This window comes from Protopterus annectens, chromosome 10.part0, assembly GCF_019279795.1.
Source record: "Protopterus annectens isolate FY-2018-M chromosome 10.part0, PAN1.0, whole genome shotgun sequence".
Taxonomy (NCBI): domain Eukaryota; kingdom Metazoa; phylum Chordata; order Ceratodontiformes; family Protopteridae; genus Protopterus; species Protopterus annectens.
In genome coordinates, this window is record NC_056744.1 from 1,715,848,969 (window position 1) to 1,715,875,298 (window position 26,330).

At 37.9% G+C, this 26,330-nt stretch overlaps 1 protein-coding gene across 1 annotated transcript in view; it reads left to right on the top strand.

The window, feature by feature from the left end:
* LOC122812759 (zinc finger protein 436-like) overlaps window positions 1–26,330 on the top strand; it is an 82,787-nt gene that overhangs the window by 26,713 nt on the left and 29,744 nt on the right. The window contains exons 2-4 of the mRNA XM_044084833.1: window positions 4,439–4,728; window positions 10,487–10,613; window positions 19,541–19,669. Coding sequence (XP_043940768.1) covers window positions 4,555–4,728; window positions 10,487–10,613; window positions 19,541–19,669 — 430 coding nt within the window. The 5' untranslated portion in view covers window positions 4,439–4,554. The remainder of the gene's footprint in view (window positions 1–4,438; window positions 4,729–10,486; window positions 10,614–19,540; window positions 19,670–26,330) is intronic.

Consider the following 26,330-nt stretch of genomic DNA (forward strand, 5'->3'; position numbering starts at 1 on the left):
TTCTGACATAACTCAGTAATGAAAGCGCTTAACTCTTGGCTTTTAATGTTTTAAAGATTTTGACTATGGAGCTGGCTTTGTTTGTTCTTTGCTGCAATACTGAGGCTTTGTTTTTCATCTGTTTGTGTTTTTTATGTTATAAGTTTATAAAAATCCAAGACATCCATGTTTGCCTTGCCACAAACTCTCCTGACATAGTAATTGTCACCAACACCTCATTAGAAAAAGAGATTCTAATCAACAAATTCACCCCACCTGACTATATCAGACTTGACAGAAAGAATGAGCAAGCTGGTAGTGTGGCATTTTTGTATAAAAACTCTCTAAACATAACCCTATTCAGACAAGATATACCCAAATTTAATAACACTGAAATAATCCTAACACAGCTAAAACTCAGCAATAGAAAATCAATATGTATGTCATGACTATATATGTCTCACCAGGTAATAACATCAAATCACAGAAAATTTCCTACACTGGTTGTCACATGATATCCATGATTGAAACTATTATCTCAGGAGACCTAACATAGACTGGCAACTCTAATAGTAACACCCCATCAAAAGTGATGCATTTATATGCGTTTATTAAACTAATTACCACTACCTCTAGATTCCACAAAAATACCTCAAGGGAATCAATCTTACTTTGGATACTAACAAACAGACCTAACAGTGTACTAACAGCTGGATGTCTACCAGGTACTGTAAGTGATCATTTAATCCCACATTGTTAGAAGCCATACTATCTATGACAAATAAACTAGGTACATCCACATACGCAATTTAACCAAATTTAATATGGAGACATTCACTAATACACTATCTCAGTACAACTGGAATGTGTTAAGAACCTTGCCTTTGGACAATGCAGTCACTTACTATGATAATACTTTCTTAAAAATCCTTAATGACCTAGCCCCAATATATAACAAAAGGGTAAAATCTAATCCTGTACCCCATGGCTAGCTAGGGAAACTAAAAAAATAGTGTCGCAAAAATATAAAGCCTGAAAAAGACTGGCAGAAATACAGACTTGTCTCCCAGAGGTTACCACACATTTGGTGCAGACTCCCATTTCATGTCAGAGTATCTCATTGTCCCTCTTTAAATACAATCTGAGCAACTGGATGGGAAACCGTAAATTCACCCCTGGGGTTCCACCTGTATTCCTGTTGGACAGGGGCAATATGTGCTGATCATGGAAATACACTCCCCCCTCCCTTATTGCTGCTCTCTCTTTTTATACCTCATTATCATGTCTCTACACCTTTTACTAATATTTCTCCCTTCCTTCACTTTATACTATTATCTCTTTCTTTCTACCCCTAACTATATTTCCTCCCATTTTCTACCTACCTCAAGCTCTAACACATCTTGCCATATGTCACTTCTGTTATTGAAAACCAGTACAACTACATAAACATAAACTACTGTACTCCCTCTGATATTGCCAGTCATATTTTCTTAGTGCCATAACTAATATTAATGAAATTTAAACTTAACTCAAACTGTCACCATAATGTCCCTAAACTGTACTTGCAAAATCATTTTTGTATTAACTCTAGAAATGTAAAGTTGTACCTAGATTGCTTGTATCACTGTGCAATTTTATTGGATTGTTTAGATGGAGCTTTTCTCCTATGGCTTCTGCCAAAAAAGGGCACTGCCCAGTCAGATTATCCTGGTCAACAAAGCCAAATCAATCAATAAATAAATAAATCATCTTTCACCAGGACCCTTTTTAGCCACAACTCGGGCTGCATTTGCAAAGAAAATGACAGGTAATAAATGCACTTAGCAATACAAAGAAAAAAAAAATGTCATAACGACACTAACAAAAACTGCATGTGCAACACATAGCCAACGTGTGACAGTGAATAAGTAAAACATTAAGCAACATTTACTAGAAGGTATACATTAATAATGCTTAATTCTGCTATGTTAAATTTGTTATAAATAAATTGTATGCACCCATGTTGCACACACACACACTCACACACACACACACACACACACACACACACACACACACACACACACACACACACACACACACAGTATGTGTATGTGTGTGTGTGTGTATGTATGTGTATAAAGTGCATGTGTACAAAAATGTATATAAAAAACAAATTAGATGATGTGTGTACACTTCATGTCCTTTTAAAGAAAAACAAATCAAAATGGAAATTTTGTGTAACTATATATGTGTGCCTACACATAAACGCACAGATATATATCTATATTTATATATATTGTGTGTGTGTATAAAATGTATGGGGTCTATATTAGATAAATAAAAGTTTATCTAATCGAACGCTCACATGAGCGAAAATTGCGGAACTCGAAACCACAATTGTGCGATCGTGGTACAGTGAAGATGGGAATATTTGCCCTTTCCTCACTGTAGTGCAATCTCGGAGTTGGAATATATATTTTGCGGGGAGTCGCCCCCCACAATTGCAGTTTCGAGTTCTTGGACTTTCGCTCATGTGAGCATTCGATTAGATAAACTTTCGTTTAATATAGACCCAATGTATGTAGCCTGTAGAATACTATATGTGGGATGCAGTACTGTGTTTAAATGCATGTCTGATTGTCTGTGTGTACATTTAAACACAGTTAAGTACTTCTAATTTTCTTTTCTTAATGTTTTTAACGCAAGGGCACATAGTAAACACACATTAAAGTAAATTCAGCTGTATATTATGGTTGCCATCAATGGTCACATTTCCTAAGTGGACTACAAAATGCTCGTGCACTCTAACAATGTAAGGACTGACTCAAAGTGGGAATCTCTTACTATGGATCTGCATGTACCACATATGCATCCTCTTTTGGAAGGATGTCACACAAAGCATAAAAGACCTTTTTATGAATGGTATCAGTGCACCAAGCAGATGGGGTTGCCAATTGTCACTCTTTCTGCAGTTTTGGCCTGTGGGGGGTGGCTTGAAAATGGTAAATGTGTTGATACTTTAGAAGAAAAAAAAATTTTCTAACTTTTCTCTAAATGTCAGAAATCTTTACTACTACATTTAAGTTATGTTATCATACAAACTATTATAAATGATCAACATTTAAAACCTAGCATTTCAATGCTGTATTGCTGCTTATGTGAATTTTCAGAAGAGATGACAAATTACCTTTAAACCCCTTATTGATCTAATTGCTTTGTTATATTATGAAAGGGAATGTGAAATTCTTCTCTCTGCAATAAAAACAGTGGAAAACAGTTCCACAGCTTTCTGCCTTTTTATATCGGCTGTTGTGTTCCTGACATAACCAGGATTAATTGTCCATCTAAGACTGACAGCAATACCTGACAGGGCAAAGTACAGATTTAACTGTGTCTATGATATGTCATGTGGCTGGAGACGAGAACCCCTGCAAAGTATGTGACAAGTTGAGCTTAAAAAAGTAGGTGGCCTTTCCCTTCCTTTGACTCCAATGCAAGGAAATAAAAGTTTTAAAAGTACAAGCAGATTTCAGGTACCTACACAATGCTGGCACTATGTTGTATGGAGAAAAGAAACCTAAGGATTGAGTTAAACTGTAGGAGAGGGTGGTGTTTTCCTTTAATTTCAGAAAATGTGTATTAATTCACATTCTCTTATTCTTGTCAATGTTCCAAGTTAATAGTGCTAATATTTTAAGTGCCCCTGATTATTTCTGGATATGTCCCTGATTCTATTGAGATTTTACCCTTACTGGTTGGGTGTGTGTGGCTGTGTAGGAAATATGCCATGTGTTTTCCTTTTCTGCAGCATTGCTGTCTTAGGTGCGGACTCAAGTGAAAACTTTGAGACTTGAGTGCACTCCTTTTATATATTTTGTGAAGTTCTGTTGTTGGGTATGAATTTGTTTTGGTGGTGGATGGTAAGTTGGACCTGTACTGAGCTGGGCAGGGTGGGGAATGGGGCACAAAATTGGTGATGCACCCCAGGTGCCAACCTCCTTTGCTGCAACTGTCTAGGAATATGGCCAGTTGCTCACTTTAATACTTTGGAAGATACTTTAATTATCAGAGACTATTGAACTGTGCATATGAAGCTGGGTTGGGATAAGGGCAGACACATCAGAAATGAGGACTTACCTCATTCCTTTTTCACATCCAGCTTCACATAGCTGAATTTGTCCCCACTGCATTGTATTGACTCCTATTACATGTTGGGGGTCATTTTTATTTTGAGGAACCCCCTCATGCCTCCTAAGAGAACATCATATGTGGTTGCCCATTACTGACTGCCAGCCAGCCAGTGGTGGGTTGTTAATGTTCCCAGCACCTGGTCACCAGTTTTGCAGTTATTTGCTCTGCCTCTGTGTCGGTGATCTTGCCTTTGGTCATTCTGTCATTCAATGAAAATGTGTGGTCACAAACGGTACAGTAATGCTCAGCAGTTTAGCTTGTGCTCTTCTATTTTTCTTTTTCACAGGAAGATGCTTCTAATTTGAAACAGTGCATTACATGAACATTTAAGGAGCAAAAGTGCGTCCGTCAACTTAAAAGGAGCAGAAATTCTGAAAAAGATGGAAGAAAATATTGAATGTTATGGACAGCCACTCAGGAGTCCCTGATAATAGCTTAGAGCTCAAGAAAGAGGTACAAGTTCTGGAAGAGATGGAAGAAAACGCTGACTATCTTAAAAAATATGTGACAGACTGTCAGGCAGTAGTGTTGGATATGTCAGAGCCAGTAAAAGAGGAAGCTATTAATTTTCTAACAGTAAGTGTAGTTTTCATTTTTTGCTTTTACTTGTATTTTATTTTGGAAAGTAGAATTCTGAGTCAGCGCTTTTACTTGCATTTTGTTTTGGAAAGTGGAATTCTGAATTAGCATTTGGCATGAGGAAACATTTGAAATTTGAGATAATGGCTTACTTCTTAATTATGCAAATAATTTATGATATCATTTGAAACCAAATATATTTTAGTGTATTGTAGAAATCTGTTTATCAAGGATTTGTCACATGATGCTGAACATGAATTTGACAGAACACACTTCATTAAAAATCCTATTCAACTGAGCATGATATATGTATGTTTGTATGTATGTATGTATTTATTTATTTATTTATGTATTTATTTATTTATTTGTTCCGTTTGGTAAGGATAGAGCCCTGATCCATACAGGCCTATTTTAGACTCAGACCGGACAAATATAAATTACAGTAGATGAGCAAGTTATCAAGAAGTATTATGAATACCAACAAAATGTGTGGAAAAAGTAAGGAATAAGTAACAGAAATAATAATAAATTATCCAGTTCAGAGGAGAATTGCAAGAGGCAGTTAGAGTAAGCAGGGAAAAAGAAAGAGTGAACTAGTGAAGGGAGAGAGCACAAAATGTAAAAGATAGCAACAGTAGGGTATTCACTGTGGAAGAGATGTCGTATATTAGTGTAAAGAAATAATGTGAGGCAGATAAAGGTTCCTGACTGGAGAAAGGAAGAGTGGGGGGATAAGGTGACGTGTCCCAAGCAAAAACATCCATTAACAGTGGAGAAATGGGGAGAAAAGGCAGTACACAACTGAAAAGAGCCGAGATGGCAGTACAGAGAGGCACATAATGACACAGACACACAGGCACACAGAGATATTAACATTCTGTAGTGCAAAGACATCCCTTTAAGCAACATCCAAGTAATTGGTATGTGTACCACTAACATGTTTGGGTTAACAAGATGGCACCTGACTCCCTAGCTTAGTTACTGTGCACGTTTTATGTTGTCACTATTCATTGATGCTTAGGGGGTCTGTTTTGTCATTTTTCAGTCTGAACCTTGAATTGTGGGCATTTGTGATGTCTCACCATTTCTGTGCTAATCTTCTTTTTGATCAAATGGGAATTTGTAGTTGAGAAAGAACTGACATTCCCTTGCACTTATTTCCCTATTTTCTGTGTGGGACAATATTTCAGGACTTGTTACTTTCTCATTTGGAGAGATTGCTGTGTTCTTACTTTATTACATTTTGCAGGCTTAACAAGCAAATGTTCAGGAAATATTGAGACTTAAATTTGTCTTCTGCAATTGAGGAATATCATTGTAGATTCTTCTGGAGTAATGTTCACCACAGAATGAGACTGGAATGCATCGATGACTATCAGTAGTATGTTCAGACATTTGTATGTTGGTGTATAAGTGCTAGGCCGTATTGTTCATAATTGTGCAGGCCGTATTGTTCATAATTTTGCTCTTCGGTGCAGACCTCATTTAGGAGGAGGATGGCCGGCTTGTTTCAATTGAATGTCAGGCCTGATATCATGGTAAAGTGCTGTAGAGTGAAATGGAATTCAGGAATACTATTATTAGTCTGAAAGAACCGAGCAACATATTTCTCATCAGGCTGCTGTGGATGTACATGTCGGGTTGTGGTCGATGGGGTTACCTAGGCGGGACTAGATTTTCTCTTAGAAACTCCATTAAAGCCTGTATTGTTAAGAGTAAGATCACAAAGGAAGGTGGACATCCTTGATGAATGCCCCATTTTGTACAGATAGAGAGATATAAACCCGTTCATACATAGCTGGGCTGGGGGAGGTGTACGATAATTTTAAAGCAAGTCATTTCAAGAATAACTCCTGAAAGCCCACAGTAAGTATTGAGATGCTCAAAGAGGATCACAGAACTACCAGTGTTAAATGTCACTGACAGATCATGAAGGAGAACAGCAAATTCATTTCACTGATCTCTAACTATTAGGAGGTTATTCACAACCCTTATGATAAGAAGTTCGATATTGTGTCGCATGTGGTCATGTTTGTTCCTGTCCAAACACTTGGCACAGCTGGAACAATCATAATGCTTTTTCACAAAAACTAACTAACTAAATAAATAAATAAGTAACATAAAACATATAAAACATTAAAAATCAAGGGGCAAAATAATAAAACCAATGCAAACCAGCTCAAGCCTTTGTCTCTCATATTGGGATCATTCAGACTGCTAAGAGGTAAAAAAAAGAATGAAGCACTTACAATGGTTGCATTATAATGCGTGTCATTTGTTTTTTATTTGTTTTGGGGTTTTTTTGCTACTAAGAGATAACCTGTGCCTCATGTATAGATTCTTGACAGACACTATCCTGTCAGACCTATTACACATTTGCAAGTCCAATGGTAGCAACCTTTTTGGCAACATAAACAGGGCATGTTGGGGGGATAGGTAAGTATCACAAAGAATACAGCTGCTAAGGAATTGTCTTCCACTCTGTGTAAAGCAAAGTACTTCTGTTACTGTATTCAAATCAAGTTTGGATGACTGTATGATAAGCTCTAAATATGGCCCTGCCTTACCACCCATGCCCTTCATCATAGGATCATAGGAGGTTACTAGGCTAATGTCCCTGGGGCCCTTACAAGCCTAGCCAAGAGTTGATAAGCTCTAAATATGGCCCTGCCTTACCACCCATGCCCTTCATCATAGGATCATAGGAGGTTACTAGGCTAATGTCCCTGGGGCCCTTACAAGCCTAGCCAAGAGTTTATCCCCAAAAAGAAACCTCAGTCAGCACCTGTCGCCCCTGTCAATGAGGGACACAGGTGGATCCCCTGGGACAAATTTGTGGTTTCCCTTCCACTCATCAAGGTTGCGCTTGAAGAGGGTCAGTGAGGTGCTCTGTTTGACATGTATGGGAAGTGTATTCCAGAGACTGGGCAGCCTGTGGGAGACAAACCTGTCTCTCCAGCAGGTTTTGTTGATGTCGCATATTAGATTCAGGCCTTTTGAGTGGGTAGTGCGTGAGGAGTTAGACTTATGGATATCAAGCATCTCTAGTAGGGCAGGGTCCGAGATTGTCTTGTAGGCAAGACACAGATCACCCCTGAGCAATCTGCTTGATAGCGAGTAGAGTGACAGTGATTTGAGCCTGTCTGCATAGGACAGGTGTTGGAGGCCATGGATTCTCTTTGTGAGGTATTTCCGTGGACTTTCCAGTTGGTGCAGATGTTTGGAGAGGTACATCCCAAACAGAGCATTATACTCAATTATTGGTCTAATGAGGGAGGAGTATAGAGAGGTAATAACCTCCTTTTTTCTGGATGCAATCCCTTTACTTATGAGATGAACCAAGTAAAAGGCTTTTCTGACAACTACTGCTATATAGTGGTCAAATGTGAGGTTGTTATCAACCTGAGTGCCCAGGTCTCTCACCACAGGTTGTGTGTTTAGGGGGTTGCCATTGATGTGGTAATCAGTAGGGGTTGTGTTTTTGCTGAATGGTATGATGATACATTTTCTTGCATTTAGCTTGAGGCCATGACTTTGGCACCAGTCATTGGTTTCTGTGAGACCCACTTGCAGCATGTTAACATCATTTGGAGAGCCAATAACAGCACCCAACATACAGTCGTCCACAAACTTGGTCAGCCACTGGACCTTTGTCTTTGCCTGGACCTCTGAGAAATAGATGCCAAACAGTAGGGGTCCCAGAGCAGATGCCTGGGGAACTCCACTAGTGACAGGTCTGCTATCGGAGGTGGAGGTGCCTACTTTGACTTTGGGGGTCCTGTCAGTGAGTCAGTTGGCCACCCACCTGATGAGATAGGGATTTACACCAAGTTGTGTTAGCTTTTTGATGATGCCCCGAGTGGGGGATTGTGTCAAAGGCCTTGGCCAAGTCAAGGTAAGCTGTACTGTATGTACTGACTTTCCCTCATCTAGGGCCTTGGTGACAATCTCAAAGAAGTCAACCAGGTTCAACAGGCATGATCTACCCTTGATGAATCTGAACTGGGTGGGGTCAAGTTCCCCTCATGGAGAGGGGAACAAGAAAATATCCCATCATATCTTTGTTCTGACCCTCTCTGAGTTATTAATGTGCAAAGATATAAGGGGTAAAATATATACAATGGAAGGTTAAGGCTAAGCTTTTAATATCTTTATGGATCAATAGCCTAGTAAGTACCTATGAACCTGTTGAATAGGATACACAGTGTAGCATTAAACACCAGGTGAAAAATGTTCACCATGGGGAAGCAAATGTAAGTACAGCTGGCACAGTCCTTGTTTTGGGCAGGCCCTCGCCCTCAGAAGTCTCGTCTATGCCATAAATGTATGTATTGCATGTACCCTCAATTATCTTTTCCTTTATTTCACTTTCAACCCCTCCCCCCAAAAAAACAATAAACATACTGAAGCAGTTGGAGGATTACTTCAGGAATCCTTGCACAACTGTAGAAGGCAGATTTCGGCCATTTCTAATCCTTTTTAGCACCTCAGCTGGAATTAACAAATGCTTGTTTTTTGATTACATCAGCCACAGTTTTTACTCCTGTCTTAAAGGACCAGCTCCTCTTGTACCTCTGTTGCCTTTGGATCCCATCCATAATTTCTACCACTGACCACTGAGTTAATTTGCTTTACTGTTTTACAGGTCCCTTTCATTAATTCAGACGACTCAGTCTTCACCTTCACAGCAGGTAACATTTCTTTAACAGATTCTGATAACTATCTTGGACTACTTCTTACAGCCTTTCTATCTAATCCTGCAATGCATATTAATATATTTCTTCCCTGTAGCTGCTTTCCAGTAGTTTCTTCAGCCTACTGCTAACAAAAACTACCCCATCTTATCTCTGATCTCAGATTTTCAAACTCTCAGATATGGTTTCGCTTCTCCCTTGTGTCCTCCTAAATTTCCTATCCTGCTTTCTGTTTTCCTGCCCCTTTACATTGCTCATGCACTCCCGATTGCTCTTCCTTAATGGAAGTGTGTTATTGGTGCTCCATTCTCTGCTCATTGCAGGACTTAGTGTACGGAGGAGGGGGTTGGAGGATTACTTCAGGAATCCTTGCACAACTGTAGAAGGCAGATTTCGGCCATTTCTAATCCTTTTTAGCACCTCAGCCAGCAGATGCACAAGATGGCCCCATCACCTTATAGATTAGCCTTCTAAGATCATGCCATTTATTCCTGTTCCATTGTCACCTCAGCTCGTAGGCTGATTAACCTCTGCTCTTATCTTCCAGTCTTACCTCTGTTACCTGTCACCATGACCAGTGAGTAACAGGGGTCCAGCAATGTGTAGTTTAGCTGTCTTTAAACTTATTTGCTCTTCCTTTCCTGCAAGAGACTGCAGAACAACCCACAGAGAGGAGAAATTAAACTCCCTGGTAAAGATATTCTGCTATTTTGTAGTCATTACCCTTTAAGTGGTAGCATTTTATTCTATTGTTTTGAAAATGTATTAATATATACTATTTACCTGATTCCAGATTACCTTACTGCCAACATCATGTTCTTTTTTTTGTATTTATTTTACAAAGACTCAGGATATTTTATTGCATCTCTTAGCATTACCCTTCAGGTCTGCTGAAATGCTGTGTCATCCATTTACTTATTAGGGCACTGTTGGCTAGTGTGTGGATTAGCATTCCTCTTGCAGCATAGTAACTACATTTGTAGTAACAAAGCCAATGTTACCTGCATTTTGTGTTTTGTACAATAAAAGACGAGTTGATGCATACTGTGTGTGTTTTACAGGTTCCAGTAACCTTTGAGGATGTTGCCGTCATTTTCTCGGACGAGGAGTGGAAATTATTAAGAAAAGAAGACAAGGAACTTTACAGGGAAGTGATGGTACAGAACTATGAAAGCTTGATTTCAGCAGGTAAGTGTAGACCCATAATAGGATATGAAGTCCTTATTATGTGAATTTTGAGTGTGCTTTACCAGAATATCTTATCGAGTTATCTGTTAGAAAGAGAAGAAAACTAATCCATTATGGACCTTCTTTAGCCATGAGAGGGATTACCAGAAAAAAATTATCTGAAAATAAATGATCAGTTTATAGAAAAATCCAACTTGTGCTGCTGGACAACCATCATAACACCAAAAGACACCAAACTACAACAGTATAAAATGTATGACCAACACGGCTGAGTAGTAAAACTTTAATGAGCAAAATAAAAAATAAAACATAAAATGTATAGAAGCGCTTTCACGATTCACTGATCATTTCCTCAGACAGTTAATAAGCAACTAATTGCAGGCATTTAAATACTGTGAAGACCAATCAAGACAGATAAACCACCCAATAAACCTCGAACCATTAAAGGTAAATAAGTAAACTTAAAAATTAAATTAAATGTACAAACACCATTAATAATTAAGCATATAAACACATTTAAATATGGTCTTAAATCCTAAATATCAAGTCAACAATGTACTCGCTCTCAAAACTGGCTGTAAAGAGACCGACTCAATGCCAGGTGGTTTATCAGCATGTAAACTCAGGGTCCAATCTTTTTCCCTTTGTTCTGACGTGTTCCTGATATCACCTCCCCCGATATCTTCACTAACAACTTTAAGTGCAAAAAAATTAAATGCATGACCGTTTCCTACTGCTCCAACATATTGAGCAAGTGCATTAGTGGTTTTTAAATTCCTAATGTCCTTCATATGTTCAGATATCTGCTCTTTAAGCGAGCGATTCATCTTCCCAATATAGAATGCACTGCACTCAGTGCAGTATGTTTAATAAACTAAATTCTTAGTTGTGCAGTCAGCATAAAAAGCACATTCAGTAGAATACCCAAGTACAGAATGTGTAAAACTAGTACCCGAATGGATAAAATGACAAGCACTACATTTCCTACATGGATACGTCCCCTGACATTGTGACACTGGTACACTTTTATCTGTATGCTTCTTGTAACATAGCTGTCTCTTCAAAAACACATTATTCCTAAAAGAAAAATGTGGCACTTCGCTAATAACAGCTCTTAAATCATCAGAAGCTCGTAAAATGTGGCACTTCGCTAATAACAGCTCTTAAATCATCTGAAGCTCGTAAAATATTCCAGTGTTTGTTAATAATATCACAGAAAATGTTAATGTCACTTGAATAAATTAAGGGAATCCTCACTTGTCTGCTACAAAAGTGATCATATGAACTACCACTTAGTGATGCCTGATCTGAATAATAAGCTCTTCCTCTCCCCTCCCTCTCAGAACATAACTGATTAATACATGCATCTGTTTCTGTTTCTTTATAACCTCTTCTAATAAAGTCTTGATTTCAAATCAGAACACGCTTTCTCCAAAGATGGTTGATCACTATGTAATCCCATCATCCTAAGGAACTGGCCCTTAAGTACATTCCTAGATATATGTCTAGGATGTAAGGGGTGAGTGACTGAACCTCTATCTATTTATGTGGAAAAAAACATTGTGCATAGTTTTAGACAGTGTCGATACAGTTTTAAAGGACACAAAGTCATTTTTAGAGAGTTTGTATTTGAAAGTTTCCAGCTTCTTGACTGATATGAGCATTTATTTTGTAACAATAGATATTGCGACTTTATTTACTGTTATTCCAAATGAATGGGGTATTGAAAATGTTAGGATATTTCTTAATCAGATGAAGGTTTTTACTCATAATAAGATAGAAGTTTTATGCAACCTCCTTGAGATAATATTGGAAAACAATATATTTGTTTTTAGAGATGTTTTTTATCTACAGAAGGTTGGCATGGCTCTGGGCACAGCCAGTGCCAATAGCTATGCCAACCTTGTATTAACACACTGGGAACTGAGTCAAGTATTAAACAATTGTTTTTGTCCACACATACTCTATTATAAGCGGTTTGTGGACAGTATATTTTTCTTGTGGGATGGCCCTGTTGCGCTTTTGGTAGAATTTACCGTAACTTTTTTGAAGTTTATGTTTAAACATTTGGATGTATATATTGAGTTCTTGGATGTGACAATTAGCAGAACTGACTTTGGATTATTTAAGACAGGTTTGTACAAGAAAGCTTGTAAGAAGAACTCATTACTCCACAAAGCGAGTATGCATTCTAGACATATTGTCTAGGAATGTACTTAAGGGCCAGTTCCTTACAGTGATGGGATCACATAGTGATCAACCATCTTTGGAGAAAGCGATGTATTAATAAGTTACATTCGGTGAGGGATGGGAGACAAAAAGCTTATTTTTCAGGTTAGGCATCACTAAGTGGTAGTTCATTCATATGATCACTTTTGTAGCAGACAAGTGAGGGTTCCTTTAACTTATTCAAGTCATATTAACATTTTCTGTGATATTATTAAAAAACACTGGAATATTTTATGAGCATCTGATGATTTTAAGAGATGTTATTAGCGAAGTGCCACATTTTTATTTTAGGAATAATTTGTCTTTGAAGAGACAGCTATGTTACAAGAAGCATACAAATAAAAGTGTACCAGTGTCACAATGTCAGTGGACGTATCCATATAGGAAATGTAGTGCTTGTCATTTTATCCATTCAGGTACTAGTTTTACACATTCTGTACTTGGATATTCTACTGAATGTGCTTTTTATGCTGACTGCACTACTAGGATTTTAGTTTATTACACATACTGCACTGACTGCAGTGAGTTCTATATAGGGAAGATGAATTGCTCGCTTAAGGAACGGATACTTGCACATATAAATCATGAATGCACTGGCTCAACATGCTGGAGCAGTTGGGAACGGTCATGCATTTAAGTATTTTATAAGTGAAGTTATTAGTAAAGATGGCAAAGCTTAGTAATGAAGGAGATGGGGAGGGCATAGAATTGTTTCCTCCCATTGTAGACAGTCTGAAGCAATAATCCCCAGTGAGGTATATTTGCAGCCCACAGAGTGGTGGTCATCTTTACCTCTCCCCCCTATTCCCTAGTGTTTCTCCTGTTATGACAGTGGACCAGAGCATGTCTAACTGGGCTGATACTGACAAAGCCTCCCCTGTGTTCTGACCTATGGTGGGCAGCGAGGATGCCCTTGTTATTCTTATTGAGGGAAAAGAAGGGGTTTGCCAGACTTTATTATATGAAGAAGTAAAGAGATATGGCATGGAGGTCCATTGAGCCAGGGTGGCCACTGATCCCTCCAGGTACATTTTCTTCACAGGTGTATCTCCCCCCAAAAGGATGCTTAAGGCTGTAAGGCCCTTCAGCCTGACCAGCTTCCTCCAGCTACCCCCACCGTCAGTTAAAAGAAAAAAGGAAGACTTCTCTCAATTAAGAAAATGAGATAAGGACACAGATCTGAAAGATTCAGAGTACCCCTTACAAATTCCTTCTAAGTTGGTTTTGCATCTGATGCTGGAGATACTCTTTCATCGGGTTCCCTTTCTGAATGAATTTCATTCAGAAGCACTCTCATCAAAATGAAGGAATTATTTAAATTTGAGGACAGGAAAGCTTTAAATATACAGAAAATATATTATGAACTGCTTCTCCTGTAGGCTTCTATACCTGTGGCCATTCCCCTAGTACTGGGTTCCCTGGACATTGCAGTTACAGCTGTCTCTCAGTATCTAGATTCTTAATCCCCACCCCCCACTCCCAAGAAACCTGATGAATTTTACAGAGTGCATGGTAGTTCAAAATACATTTATCATATGCAATATGTATCCTCTCAGAACTGAACCCTGCAGGAGGCAAACTCAGGAAGACCAAGACAAACCCTCATGAGTGGATGGGAGGTCTTCCTGCAGCTAGTGCATGAATGGGGATTCAACAGAGAGATCCTTTTGCTTCCAGAGAAAACAGACAACTAAGATCGTTTAGCCTCAGGAGTCCATGCAGAGAGGCCTGGATGAGAGAAGCCTTCTCAATAATAACAACACTGTTCAACCTCAGCCTCCATAGGGGTTTTGCACCAAATAAATGGAGAGCAGCTACAGTCATGCCACTGCATAAGGAAGGACCTTCCACAGACCCAAGGAAATTACAGACACACAAGTCTGACCAGCCTCATATGAAAAGCCATAGAAAGATGTATTATGGAACTAATAGATAAGGACATTAGGAACCTCCGAACACTGGACTTATCTCAGTTTGGATTCATCAAGGGCAGGTCATGCTTACTCAGCCTGGTGGACTTTTTTGAAAAGGTCACCAAAGCAATGGATGAAGATAAAATGATACACATGGCATATATTGACGTGGCCAAATCTTTTGACACGATCCTCTACTCGGGTATAGTAGAAAAGCTAAGCAAACTGGGAATAAACCCCTGCATCACCCACTGGATTGCCAACTGGCTTACAGATATGTCATGAGATCAAAATATGGGAAGCTACCTCCACAAAGAGACCGGACACCAGTGGAGTCCACCAGGGTTCAGTGATAGGGCCTCTCCTATTCTTCTGTCACCTACTTATCTGAAGTAAAAACTAATATCAAAGAGCTCTGGCTGACTACATTTGCAGACAACTGCAAGCTGGGAGTAACATTGAATCTCCAAATGACTTAGTCATCCTGCAAGAAAATTTGTCCTAAACAAGTAAGTAGTGCCAAACTCATGGGCTGAAATGAAATGCCAAAAAATGCATTAGCATATCCTTTGGGATGTTATCTACCCTGGCAAACTACCACATTGACAACATGCCCCTAAATGTTGATCCTTTTGTTAGGGTTTTGAGAACGTATGTAGAGAGTGACCAAGCCCTTCGACATTACACAGCTTATAAACAAAGGGACTGTGTCTAGATCTAGAGATGTCGTTGTCCCCTTTATTCACCCTCATTAGTTCAGTCATTGAATATAATGCCCCCTTTAGCATGTATCTGCTCAGACACATGTAGCAACTGGAATGCCCATAAAGATATATTACCAAAAGAATGCAAGGCCTAGACAATATGTCCTACACAAACCGATTCAAAGCACCGTCTTTATATTTGGTATCCTACAGACTACTAAGAGGTGACATGTCTGACATACAAGGCATCCTCTGGCCCAGTAGTGATGATGTCAGATGGAATCAGAAGTATTCAGTCTAGGGATTTAAACTTCTTCTGAAACATCAACAGAATGGTTTGGATGGATAGTTATGTCTCGCAGGGCATACCACTGCTCACAGACAAACTCCCCATCCACATAAAATAAACCTCATCCTTGTACATATTGAAGTACGACTTGGATCTATGGATGGGTAATAGAAAATTTACCCCAGGACTGTTCCGGTAGTACTAATGGACAGAGGCAGCTTGTAAGTGCTTTAGCTCATGCATGGGTACCCTCAAGTTATCTGGTGTGATCCCAGTTATTTTCTGCAGAGATAATATATAATTATCGACCATGGAATGAGTAAGACCTATGTAACACCAAACGGGATAGGTTAATTCAAACATTAGAAGAGAAACTGGCTAAACATAAAACGAGTCGCAACAGCAGCTAGATTAGTGTTTATCTCTAAATCTGTAATGTGGACAAGGCACTTCCTGAATGAAGTTCCACCTTCCCCTCGATTCTTGGGTTTCTGAATAAGATGAGGAAAGAAAAGTCAAAGCTGCTTCTCTTGGCTCCCTACTTGTCATGTCACTCTTGTTTTTCCTTTTAATGGTGAGGAGATGGCAAAGGACCGTCATGTGAAACTTCCAAACACAATGGACTAACTAACTACCCCAGGATAAGTCTGTCATCCATCCTAGTGTGCGAACCTTGTAATTGAAAATTTCATGGCTAGGGTTTTACTGCCTTTTTGACACCAGTACACACGGAATTTTCCTGAAATGTTTAAGGAATCTAGGAGATGTGCCATGAGCAGGTCTTATATTTTCAAATGTTGAAGGTTTTCCTTCTAAAGCCAGTCTTGTGGACAGGACCCCACAAGTACCGGGGTGTGTGACATTGATCCTACAGTTCTTGAGTGACTTGTTTAAAGCTGATTTAGCCTAGTTCTCCATCAGTGTTCACCTTTCCAGTGGTTCAACCTGTCTGGCTTGGAATCCTTCCCTATCTAGTTTGCCCCAAGTTAAAAAGTTCCTCAAAGAGTTCCTACACATTTGACTAAAAAGGAAAGAGTGGCTTCCCTGGGACTTGAACTGGGTATTTAAAGAGCTAACCCAGGCTGCCTTTCAGCCAGCAGCTAAGACTTGGTTAAAATTCCTCTAAAGGAATGCTGCCCTGCTTGTAGCCATACCTACAGCCAAGTGAGTTTTGGAACTGCAAGCACTGATGTGTATTCCTTCTTTTCTGGTTTTCCTGAAAGATTAAGCTTTATAACCAACACGTGAGTTTTGCCAAAAATTGTCTCAGAATTTACTCTCATCCAAACCATCCAGATACCAGCCTTCTTTATCAACTTTCAAAACTGGAGGGGGGGTGGAATTATATACTCTGTGGACATACACAGAAACATTACGTTTTACATCTACATACCCTCACAGTTTATATCCAACCATGCCTTTCTTTCTTATACCTCTGTATGAAAGCAAAACATTCCTTTGATGGGAAATGTAACTTATATATGTTTGTGAATTTGATGAAAATTACAAGAGGAAGCCCTAGTTCTATTCACAATGACAAATCAGCAAGATATACCTGAGTGTTACAAACACTGGGCAGAACGAGGAGATTGTTTCCACTCATACTAATTGGCCAGTTTAGAGATATGGTAAAGTTGCACAGAGAAACACCTCATCGGTGACTCATAACCATTTGTTTGAATTGATCACTGTACCATCAGACTTGGCCAAGCTAGTGTTTTCCTTACAGCCTGTTCATTTTAGTAACATAGGCACCCCTATACCCCTGTGCTTGTTAGTGCAACACACACACACACACACACACACACACACACACACACACACACACACACACACACACACACACACACACACACACACACACACACACTTACACAGTGCATAGTGTTCACATCTACTGCATACCTTCCACAATATGACCACCTAGACACATGCACGAGTGTGCACAAACACACATACATACACACACGACCACACACTGCATAGTGCCCATATCTCCTACATACCTTCCTCAGTATGACTGCCTAGACACACACATACACACACGCGCAGAAACACACCTTTTCAACCACACCCATGCCCCTGCAAATGTGTGCACACTCATTCTCACACAGACATGCAGACACCTACTGCTGTGCTATACTAATGTGTAGTCATTACAAGCCGTGACTACTCCCATAGGAGTGAATGGGCAAATGATAATTCGGATGTCAGAATGTGGTGTTTTCCATTTCTGCTACTGAAAAAAATAACTGAGCAATCCAATTTTCTGACGTAGTCTTACACGTTAACAGGGACCTGCTGCCATCTCTGGGGGCATCAGTCAGTAACTAAGTAGCATCACCCCCCCCCCAAATGCTGCATTAGCATGTAGCTTCCACAGTGAGACAGCAGTCTGTGCTGTGGGGCCTCGTTGGGGGAAAATCATAGCAGGAGAAGGGTCTCTGAATAGGAAAGGCTTACTGTGATCTATAAAAAATATTTAAGATGTTGCTTCTGCATTGTGGTAAGCTTTTTTGAATCCCAGAGCTTATGTACTTAAAATGAACTGCTCCAAGTTATTTCTAAATAATATATACAAAAACCTACCAGTGAGATGTGAGCATTTATATGCTTTCTGATCCTCACAGGAGTCTGCAAAATGTTGTAGCAAGACTCCGACTCCTCTCTGTTTTCAGTCATGGAATTCAAAGATGTTTTTATTTGAATCTTGACAGTTTGCATATTCTAAAATAAACTGACAGCATCAGCAGAAATCCAAAAAGCCCACACTGCATTAACAACTGCCCTGTTGTTACCATGAATTGAGTAAATATATATTAGTAACATTTTTTTTAATTTATCTAGCCATTAATTTAATTATTGGTCAAGCTTGAAACAGTCCAAATCTCATACTTTCAGCACTCGGCACTTTTTGTAGTACATTCAATTTGTCTAGCGTGTACTGGACCAAACTATTTACTTTCTCAGCAGGTAGTGATTGTTATTTTTCCAGGTACTATAATGGTTTCTTAGTCAGCTTTATGCAGGCATCTGTGTGTCTACAGTGAGAATAAGGTTTTGCTTAGCTTGATAGTTTTGTAGAAGTACTGTTTCTTAATCACTAAATTTGGCATATTGCTGTAGTCTAGAAATATACACCGTCAAATAAAATGAAAATTTGTCCAACACTATCACTTCTGATGGACCATAAAATGCAATCTGTTTTACTGTGAAATGCACTGCACACAAATACGCATTAAGTATTCTCTTTATATAAACCGAAAACATCCAAGTATATTATTACTGTACTAACATAATGTATCAGCAAACCGCGTTCTCTAATACGGTTATAAGGCAGTGGACTATGATACAAGTCTTTCGTTTTTAATCATTCTATCAGAATGGGCATATATCAGTTCATTTTGTTATGTATTTTGTATTGTCATACATTTTAGAACAGATCCCATCACAACACACAGACTTTAACAATTCCTTTCATATCTGGAGTTGAACTTTCAGCTCTGGGTTTTTATTTCTACTTCATGAAGGGTAAAAAATAAATAAAATATGTGTATATATTGGTCTTAAATCAAGTATTTCATATTGCGTCATATTATTTAATATGGATGCAGTGTTAGTTCTTTTAATAAAATGTACTTAGGCATGAAGTATACCAGATGACTAACTTACAGACTCAGAGAAAAATGAAAAAAAAAAAACAGTGTGTTCTGTTCACAAAGTTTATTCATATTGCAGAATCTCTTCAGAAGAATAACAAGTAACTCTGTGGCCTTGTACTTCTTTGTGCAGGATACAAAATACCCCCAGAGAAATTAATAATACTGCTTAAGGAAGAGTCTGATGAACTATCAGTGGATGATGCGAAGGTAAAAGTGGATGTGAGAAATGCAGCGGAGCAGGAGGATGTGAAGCACAGCAGTAAGTGACGGGCTCATTCGTTAAACATTTTTATGAATTTGTTTTCTACCGATATTGATGTTGTTGAGCAACATGTGAGAAAATGTCCAGGGAAGATTGAAAGTAAGGCAGTATGAAAAGGCAGTGATAATTTAGGCTAAATGCATGTACTGCAAAGCTTAATGTTAATTCATACCTGTCTGTTACAACAGGAATGACATTGAACTACAAGATGTTTACGTGGTGGAAGCTATGAAAAAGAAAAAGCACATTATGGGGAAGACTACTTTTTCTTTTTTCTTTTTTTCATTCTTTAGCAAAACCTCATAAAAAGTAAAACTTTGGACTGCACATGCATTCAGTAAAGTAGTCATTTAGTGGAATTTGACACATTAGACCGATTTGCTTACGTATCAGAACTTGTAGTTAGACATCAAAGGTAGATTGTATATATCAATTTAGTTAAAAAGATTCAAGAAAATCTATGAATCCATGAAAAGTATTTGACTTGACTTTTCTCCAGATGGGAAATGTTTAATCAGAATAATAGCTAAATAAATGTTTAGTTTAAATTTAAGATCAGTGATCTTTCACCCTGTGGTCTCTGAAGCATATTGGGTTGATCTGAATAACACAGATTTGGTTCCTTGGATAATTAGATGAGGAGCAGTAAGAGCCCACTCCTGTGTGTACTGTTATGCAGGAAGATTGACCTGGATATATGTCCATTTAGAAACATGGTAGCTAAGGTGGGATGGTTGTGTAGATAATGGGTGAAGATTGCTAACAGCATCTTTTTAACCACTAACATATGTATAATCTTTCTGATCTTCATTTTTCAGGTGTGTACTTTTTATATTACCTTAAACCAGTGGTTTTATCATAACTTTTATAACTTATGTCTAATTCATAACTTCCAAAGTCAGCTGTGGGTTTTTGAAGTAAGCAGGTTTTGTTAACCACCCCACTGTTCTATACTGTAACCTTTGATACCCTGTCTTGCTAACTGAATCACTTTTCTACATATGTGAAAGCGTAACACACTGCTGCATATCTTGCAACACTGAATTGCTTTCTTGCTCGGCTGACATCTTAAGTCATTGTGCACTGTTTTGCTATAGTGAATCACTTTCTCACACAAGAGGTAGCCTCAGCTGTCATACCTTACGCTAAATATGCTAAATAATTTGTTCACATGTGACAAAGCCTGTGCCACCTTAACCTACTCTGCTATCCTGAACTCCATGTTTGCATGTGCAGAATTAACTGACTATACCCTTAATTGCCTTTGAATCACTTGTGACCCTACCTGAAAGTTTAAACCAAACCACATACCTGGCATATTAATGTACTGAATAAAACAAAAACTGCCAACCCACAAATGTCAACAACTTTATCTTAAAACCTAAGCACTTTTGTTCTGTACAGTATCGTAACTTTTTCAGAGTCAATAAAGAGTCACTTCACAGTAATTAGAGAAAGTGATATCTAAACAACACTTGTATCTTTATAAATTCAAATGCAATGAAAATCCCTAAAAAATATAATAAATAGATGTATCTTTCTTAACAACGTCAAACATAATTCAAAATTCATCATTTAATAAAGATTATATTCACATTTTAAATCCTTTCATCCCTTCAGTACTGGATTGAGTCTCATTAACAAGATTTAATATGTACCCCAACTTACCATTGAAGTATATATTTAAGTAACAGGACATGATGCTTTTCATTGAGTCTGACGAATTTCAGACATTGTATGGAACAAAACCGTGTAGACTTTAAAAAGTTCTTGACATTTGCAGGTCAGTGTTTTCTTGTTTTATCCTCAAAAAAGCACCAAAATAAGAGGCAAACAGGTGAAATGAAAAAGAAGATTCCTTTAATCCATACGAAAACTTGCGTTCTGGTACCTCGACAATTCGCCTTCAGTGGAACACTAACCATATACGCACATCTTCTTTTTATATTCTCATCAATTGATTCATTAAATAATTATTACATTCATCATTATTCAATTAATGCTTCAAATGCACTTTAAACATATTGCAAATACATTCAAACACAGTTACCTAACAATCTTAAATAAACACTGCATACCCACCATTATGTGCTGCTAGATTAAATAACTATAATACTAATAAATACTAATAAATTCATCTAACTATAATTTCATAAATTTTTCTTGTTTTATACCTGAAATTGTAAAGCACCATACCTTATCTTGCAGTAGTGAATTACTTGTTTACTTAGATGAAAGCCCAGCCCAGTATACCCTGTCCTACTCCTTGCTGAATCATCACTGCTAAAAACCCTTACCCACCTTACACAGCCTTGCTGTATACTGAATTGTTTGTTTAACTTTCTGCCTAAATGTCAGACATCACTGGCAGAAGATAGCAAATGTCTTCAGAAGAGTCACTAGGAGGAAGATGAGACAGCGTAGCTCTTGTACTTTATTTATTTATTTATTTTTGTTGACCAGGAAAGTCTGACTAGGACAGAGCCTATTTTCAGCAGAGGCCCAGGGAGAAACACTCCAGATGCATGCCTTTGCAATGTGGGAGGAGACCAGAGTACCCAGAGGAAACCCATGAGAATGCAGGAAGGGCATGCAGACTACGCAGCAAAGGCACCACAGCTGAGAATGTCTTGCTGTGAGGCAACAACATTAACCGCTGCACCACTGCGCCACCCTTACCACTATGCGACCTTACTTTACATAACTCAAGGGGAATTAGCCAAGGAGGCTCCTGATCCTCTGGACAGGAGTTATTCATTTATTGGGATAGACAGTTGGTAAAGAAAATGAATCTCTAAAGATGGGCTAGATGGAGCAATAACGCAGCAATTTGTACTGCATAATTCCCTACCAACGGGCACTTCAGGTCATAGCCCAAGACATTCCTTCTGCAGGTCTGATTGATATAAAGAGTACTATTCAGAATTTTTATTAGCCAGGCATTGCAATGAATGTAAGTAGTTTCTACAAGACTTGTGAGCAGTGTCAAAAAGTTGACAAGGCAGGAGGTAAAAATCAAAGCTACTTCATTGCCTCGTACTGAATAACAATATTTCAGCTGTGTTGTAGACTTTCTGGGAACTCCTTGTTCCTGAAACTTCACAGATAAGCAGTATATCCTGGTGGTCTGCGGTGGTGGATTATGCTAGTAGATACCCAGAAGTAGTGGCTGTGCATTCCGTGGAGATACAGAATGTGGCAAATGCTGCACTAGTCATTTTTAGCCGGGTAGTTTTTCCTGGAGAAATACCAGCAGATAGAGTTGCCAACTTCATATCAGATTGGCTGCCTTACTTGTGGAGGTGTTTTTGGGTAAGATATTCTAAGCATACCGACTACCACCCATGGACCAATGGTTTCTAGAGATCATGCTGAGCACATTTACAAAGCAGGAATGGGACAAGTACCTGCCCCATTTTGTCTTTGCTTGTAAGGAAGTATCCCAGGAATCCACATGTTTTTTCACCCTTTACACTGCTGTTCACAGGGTGAGGGGTCCACTGTATTTAATTTTTGATGAGAGAGAGGATAGATATGTTTCCTAAAGGAGTCTGTTATAAAGTATACCCTAATCTTCAGGACTAGCATTAGGGAATTCATGAGATGGCCAAGGAGTATTTGGCAGAAGGAGAGAAGCCGGGAAAACTCTGGTATGTCAGAAAAGCCAGAGATTATTCTATAGGGCAGCAAGTAATTATGCTTATTCCCATTAGTTACAACAAACTGTTAGCAACCTTGGAACTTACTAGTGTGGTGCTATATAATTATTTGTCGTGGCTTCTTGTGACAGCTTTGGTTCCGATAACAATCTACAAGTACATCTCTCACGCACTCTGTTCAATGGTTTAACAAAAACAGTCTACAAGTACATGAACAAACCAAAAACTGAACTTCAAAAAACAAATTCCAGGCATTAATCCAATAACCACAGGAAACTAGTGGATTTTTAGCGCTTTCATTCACTCATTTAATACGTGAACTTCATCAGAAAAAACAATACTCTTGCCCATGCTCCCTTTTAACTAAAACCACAGGAAATGACATCATACAATTACAAAACAATTAATCAATAAATTCTTTCAACATATAAATATATACAAAAAATAAAAATTTCACCTATAATGTAAGGCATAAAATACGTTTTTATACATTAAAATGTACCAAATTTACCTATTAGATAAAAAAACATTTTAAATTTATTGACTCATTTAGTCCTGGTAATTTGTCTGCCCCTAAGCTAAGTTGCCATAGTGTTTCTTTACATTCCAAAATATTATTTAAATCCCCTCCAAACATCACCTCATCTACCTTTTCCACTACAGAAAACTCAAACTTTTTAAATTTTGGACATGATGCAGCATGTTTTGCCAAAGAATTCATTTTATCTTTATTGCCAAATTGTGCTCGTATGTTCTGCGTTTTAATGTTCTTTTAGTCTTCCTTATGTAATAATGATTACACGACACACAACAGGCAATATAAACTACAAATTCAGTGTTGCAATTAAAATAATCTTTGGCCCATAAAGTATAATTCAGATGTTTTAAAGTCACAAAGGCGCTATTACTAATGTACCTACATTGTTTACAGTTTTTACAAGCGTAGGTACCCCTTTTGTTGCTAACTGTCCTATTACTAGTATTGTCTTTCCTATTGTCAAATTCCAACATAGACTTTATATTCAACACCTTCTTATAAGTAAATGTAGGTGTATTCCCTATTCTAGTAATCAATTCTTTGTTACCCATTAGAACTTTCCAGTTGTTCTCAATAATATCTTTCACAAACCACATCTCATTTGCTATGGGTATAGGAAATGCAATGTAATAATTATCAGTATTGGAAGTTGAACCTTTTAAAACAGGACTCACACAGATGTCTTTAGACAAAATAATAGGTTTTGCCACTCCTTGCCTTAATACTATAACCTCCTGTTCTATCTTTTTAATCCAATCTAAATTGTATCCTCTTTTATAAAGAAATAATTAACTCAAAAATAAGGTTTCCTTAAAAAATGTATTGTCATCTGTGTAAGTCTACTTAAACGTATAATTTGACCTTTGTCGACTCCCCTTTTCATATGTTGTGGATGCAGACTATCTTTATGTAAATACTGGTTTGCAGACACTTCTTTCCTATGTATCTTATTAATGAATATATTATTTTCTTTGTCTATACTCAGATGTACATCCAAGTATGAAATACACTCTCCAAATGCACTTATTTTAAACTCTAAAAAAATTGTGGTGTTGTTCAAAGCTTTAACCATATTTGCAAACTCCTCATATGTGCCTGTCCACAAAAAGAATAGATCGGCAATAAATCTGTAATATGTCTGCACTTTGGAATAACTATGATGTTTTATAAGAAATTTCAACTCCCAATTCACCATTACAAGGTTTGCAAAGGCCAGAGCTACCCTTGCTCCTATAGCTACACCTGAAATTTCTTTATATATATATATTTTTTTTTTTTGAAACTTAAAAAAATTATTATCTAGAACTAGTTCCATTAAACTACAAATGGTGTTTACTTTTGTACTAGCAAATCCTGTATGTTCAGTCAAGTATTCTCTAAGATATTCTATCCCTACTTCCTGATTAATAGATGTATATAGGGACATAACATCAAGGGTACCAAAACTAGTGTATTCCAAATTAACGTTTAGACCATGCAAATGCTCTAATAAATGCCATGAATCCCTTAAGTAGAATTTTGATTTCTGAACCACTGGATTTAAAACATAGTCCAACCAAATAGATATATTCTCAGTTTTAGAATGTTTGGCTGAAATAATAGGTCTAAACGGAGGATTTGTCTGGTTCACCTGTATCTTCGGAATACCAACAAAAGTTGCCAATTTTGGCTATTCTACCAAAATGTAATCATAACTTTCATAATCCAACTCACCTTGACTAAACATATCGAACAATGCTACATCTATTCTTTGAAAACTATGCTTCACATCTCTTACATTCACTTTTTTGTAGGTAGTACCATCTTCCAACATTTCTATCAATGATCTGTTGTATTGTTTGGTGTTCATAACAACAATTTTACCACCCTTATCTGCTTTCATTGTTCTAATGTCAGAGTTTTTTCGCAAATCATCTAAAGCAATTTTCTCTTTACAATTTAAGCTTTCTGAATAACCTTGATAACAGATGTTCCTAAAATCACTTTCACTTAAATTCTGGGACACCTGAAGTGTAGTGTGAAGGGGAGGGTTGAAAGTACTTAACTTTTTAGGTTTATTATCTGATGACTTAGTACTTGATATTTCCATAACATCCTGCATAATATTAGCTTTCTCAAATATAACCTAAAGTCAATTAAAAGTCTCCCAATATTCATACTGTTGGCTGGTATGAAAGAAAAACCTTTTTTCAAAACATTTTCCACATCACAAGATAAAACAACATCTGACAAGTTAATCACATTAATGCAGTAATCTTCTGCACTATTTAATAGACCAGTGTCATTTACCACCTGATTTTCCTGTGGTTGTTGTAATTTTTCCCTTTCCCCTTGCCCTTCCCCTTGTATTGGGTGGCGTAGTACCACCTGCGAGTCTGTTTGTTCTGCACATTGTTCAAGGGAAAAGGGCCCTGATTCTATCCCTGTCTAGATTGAGAAGCAGCCTGCGCATAGCTTACTC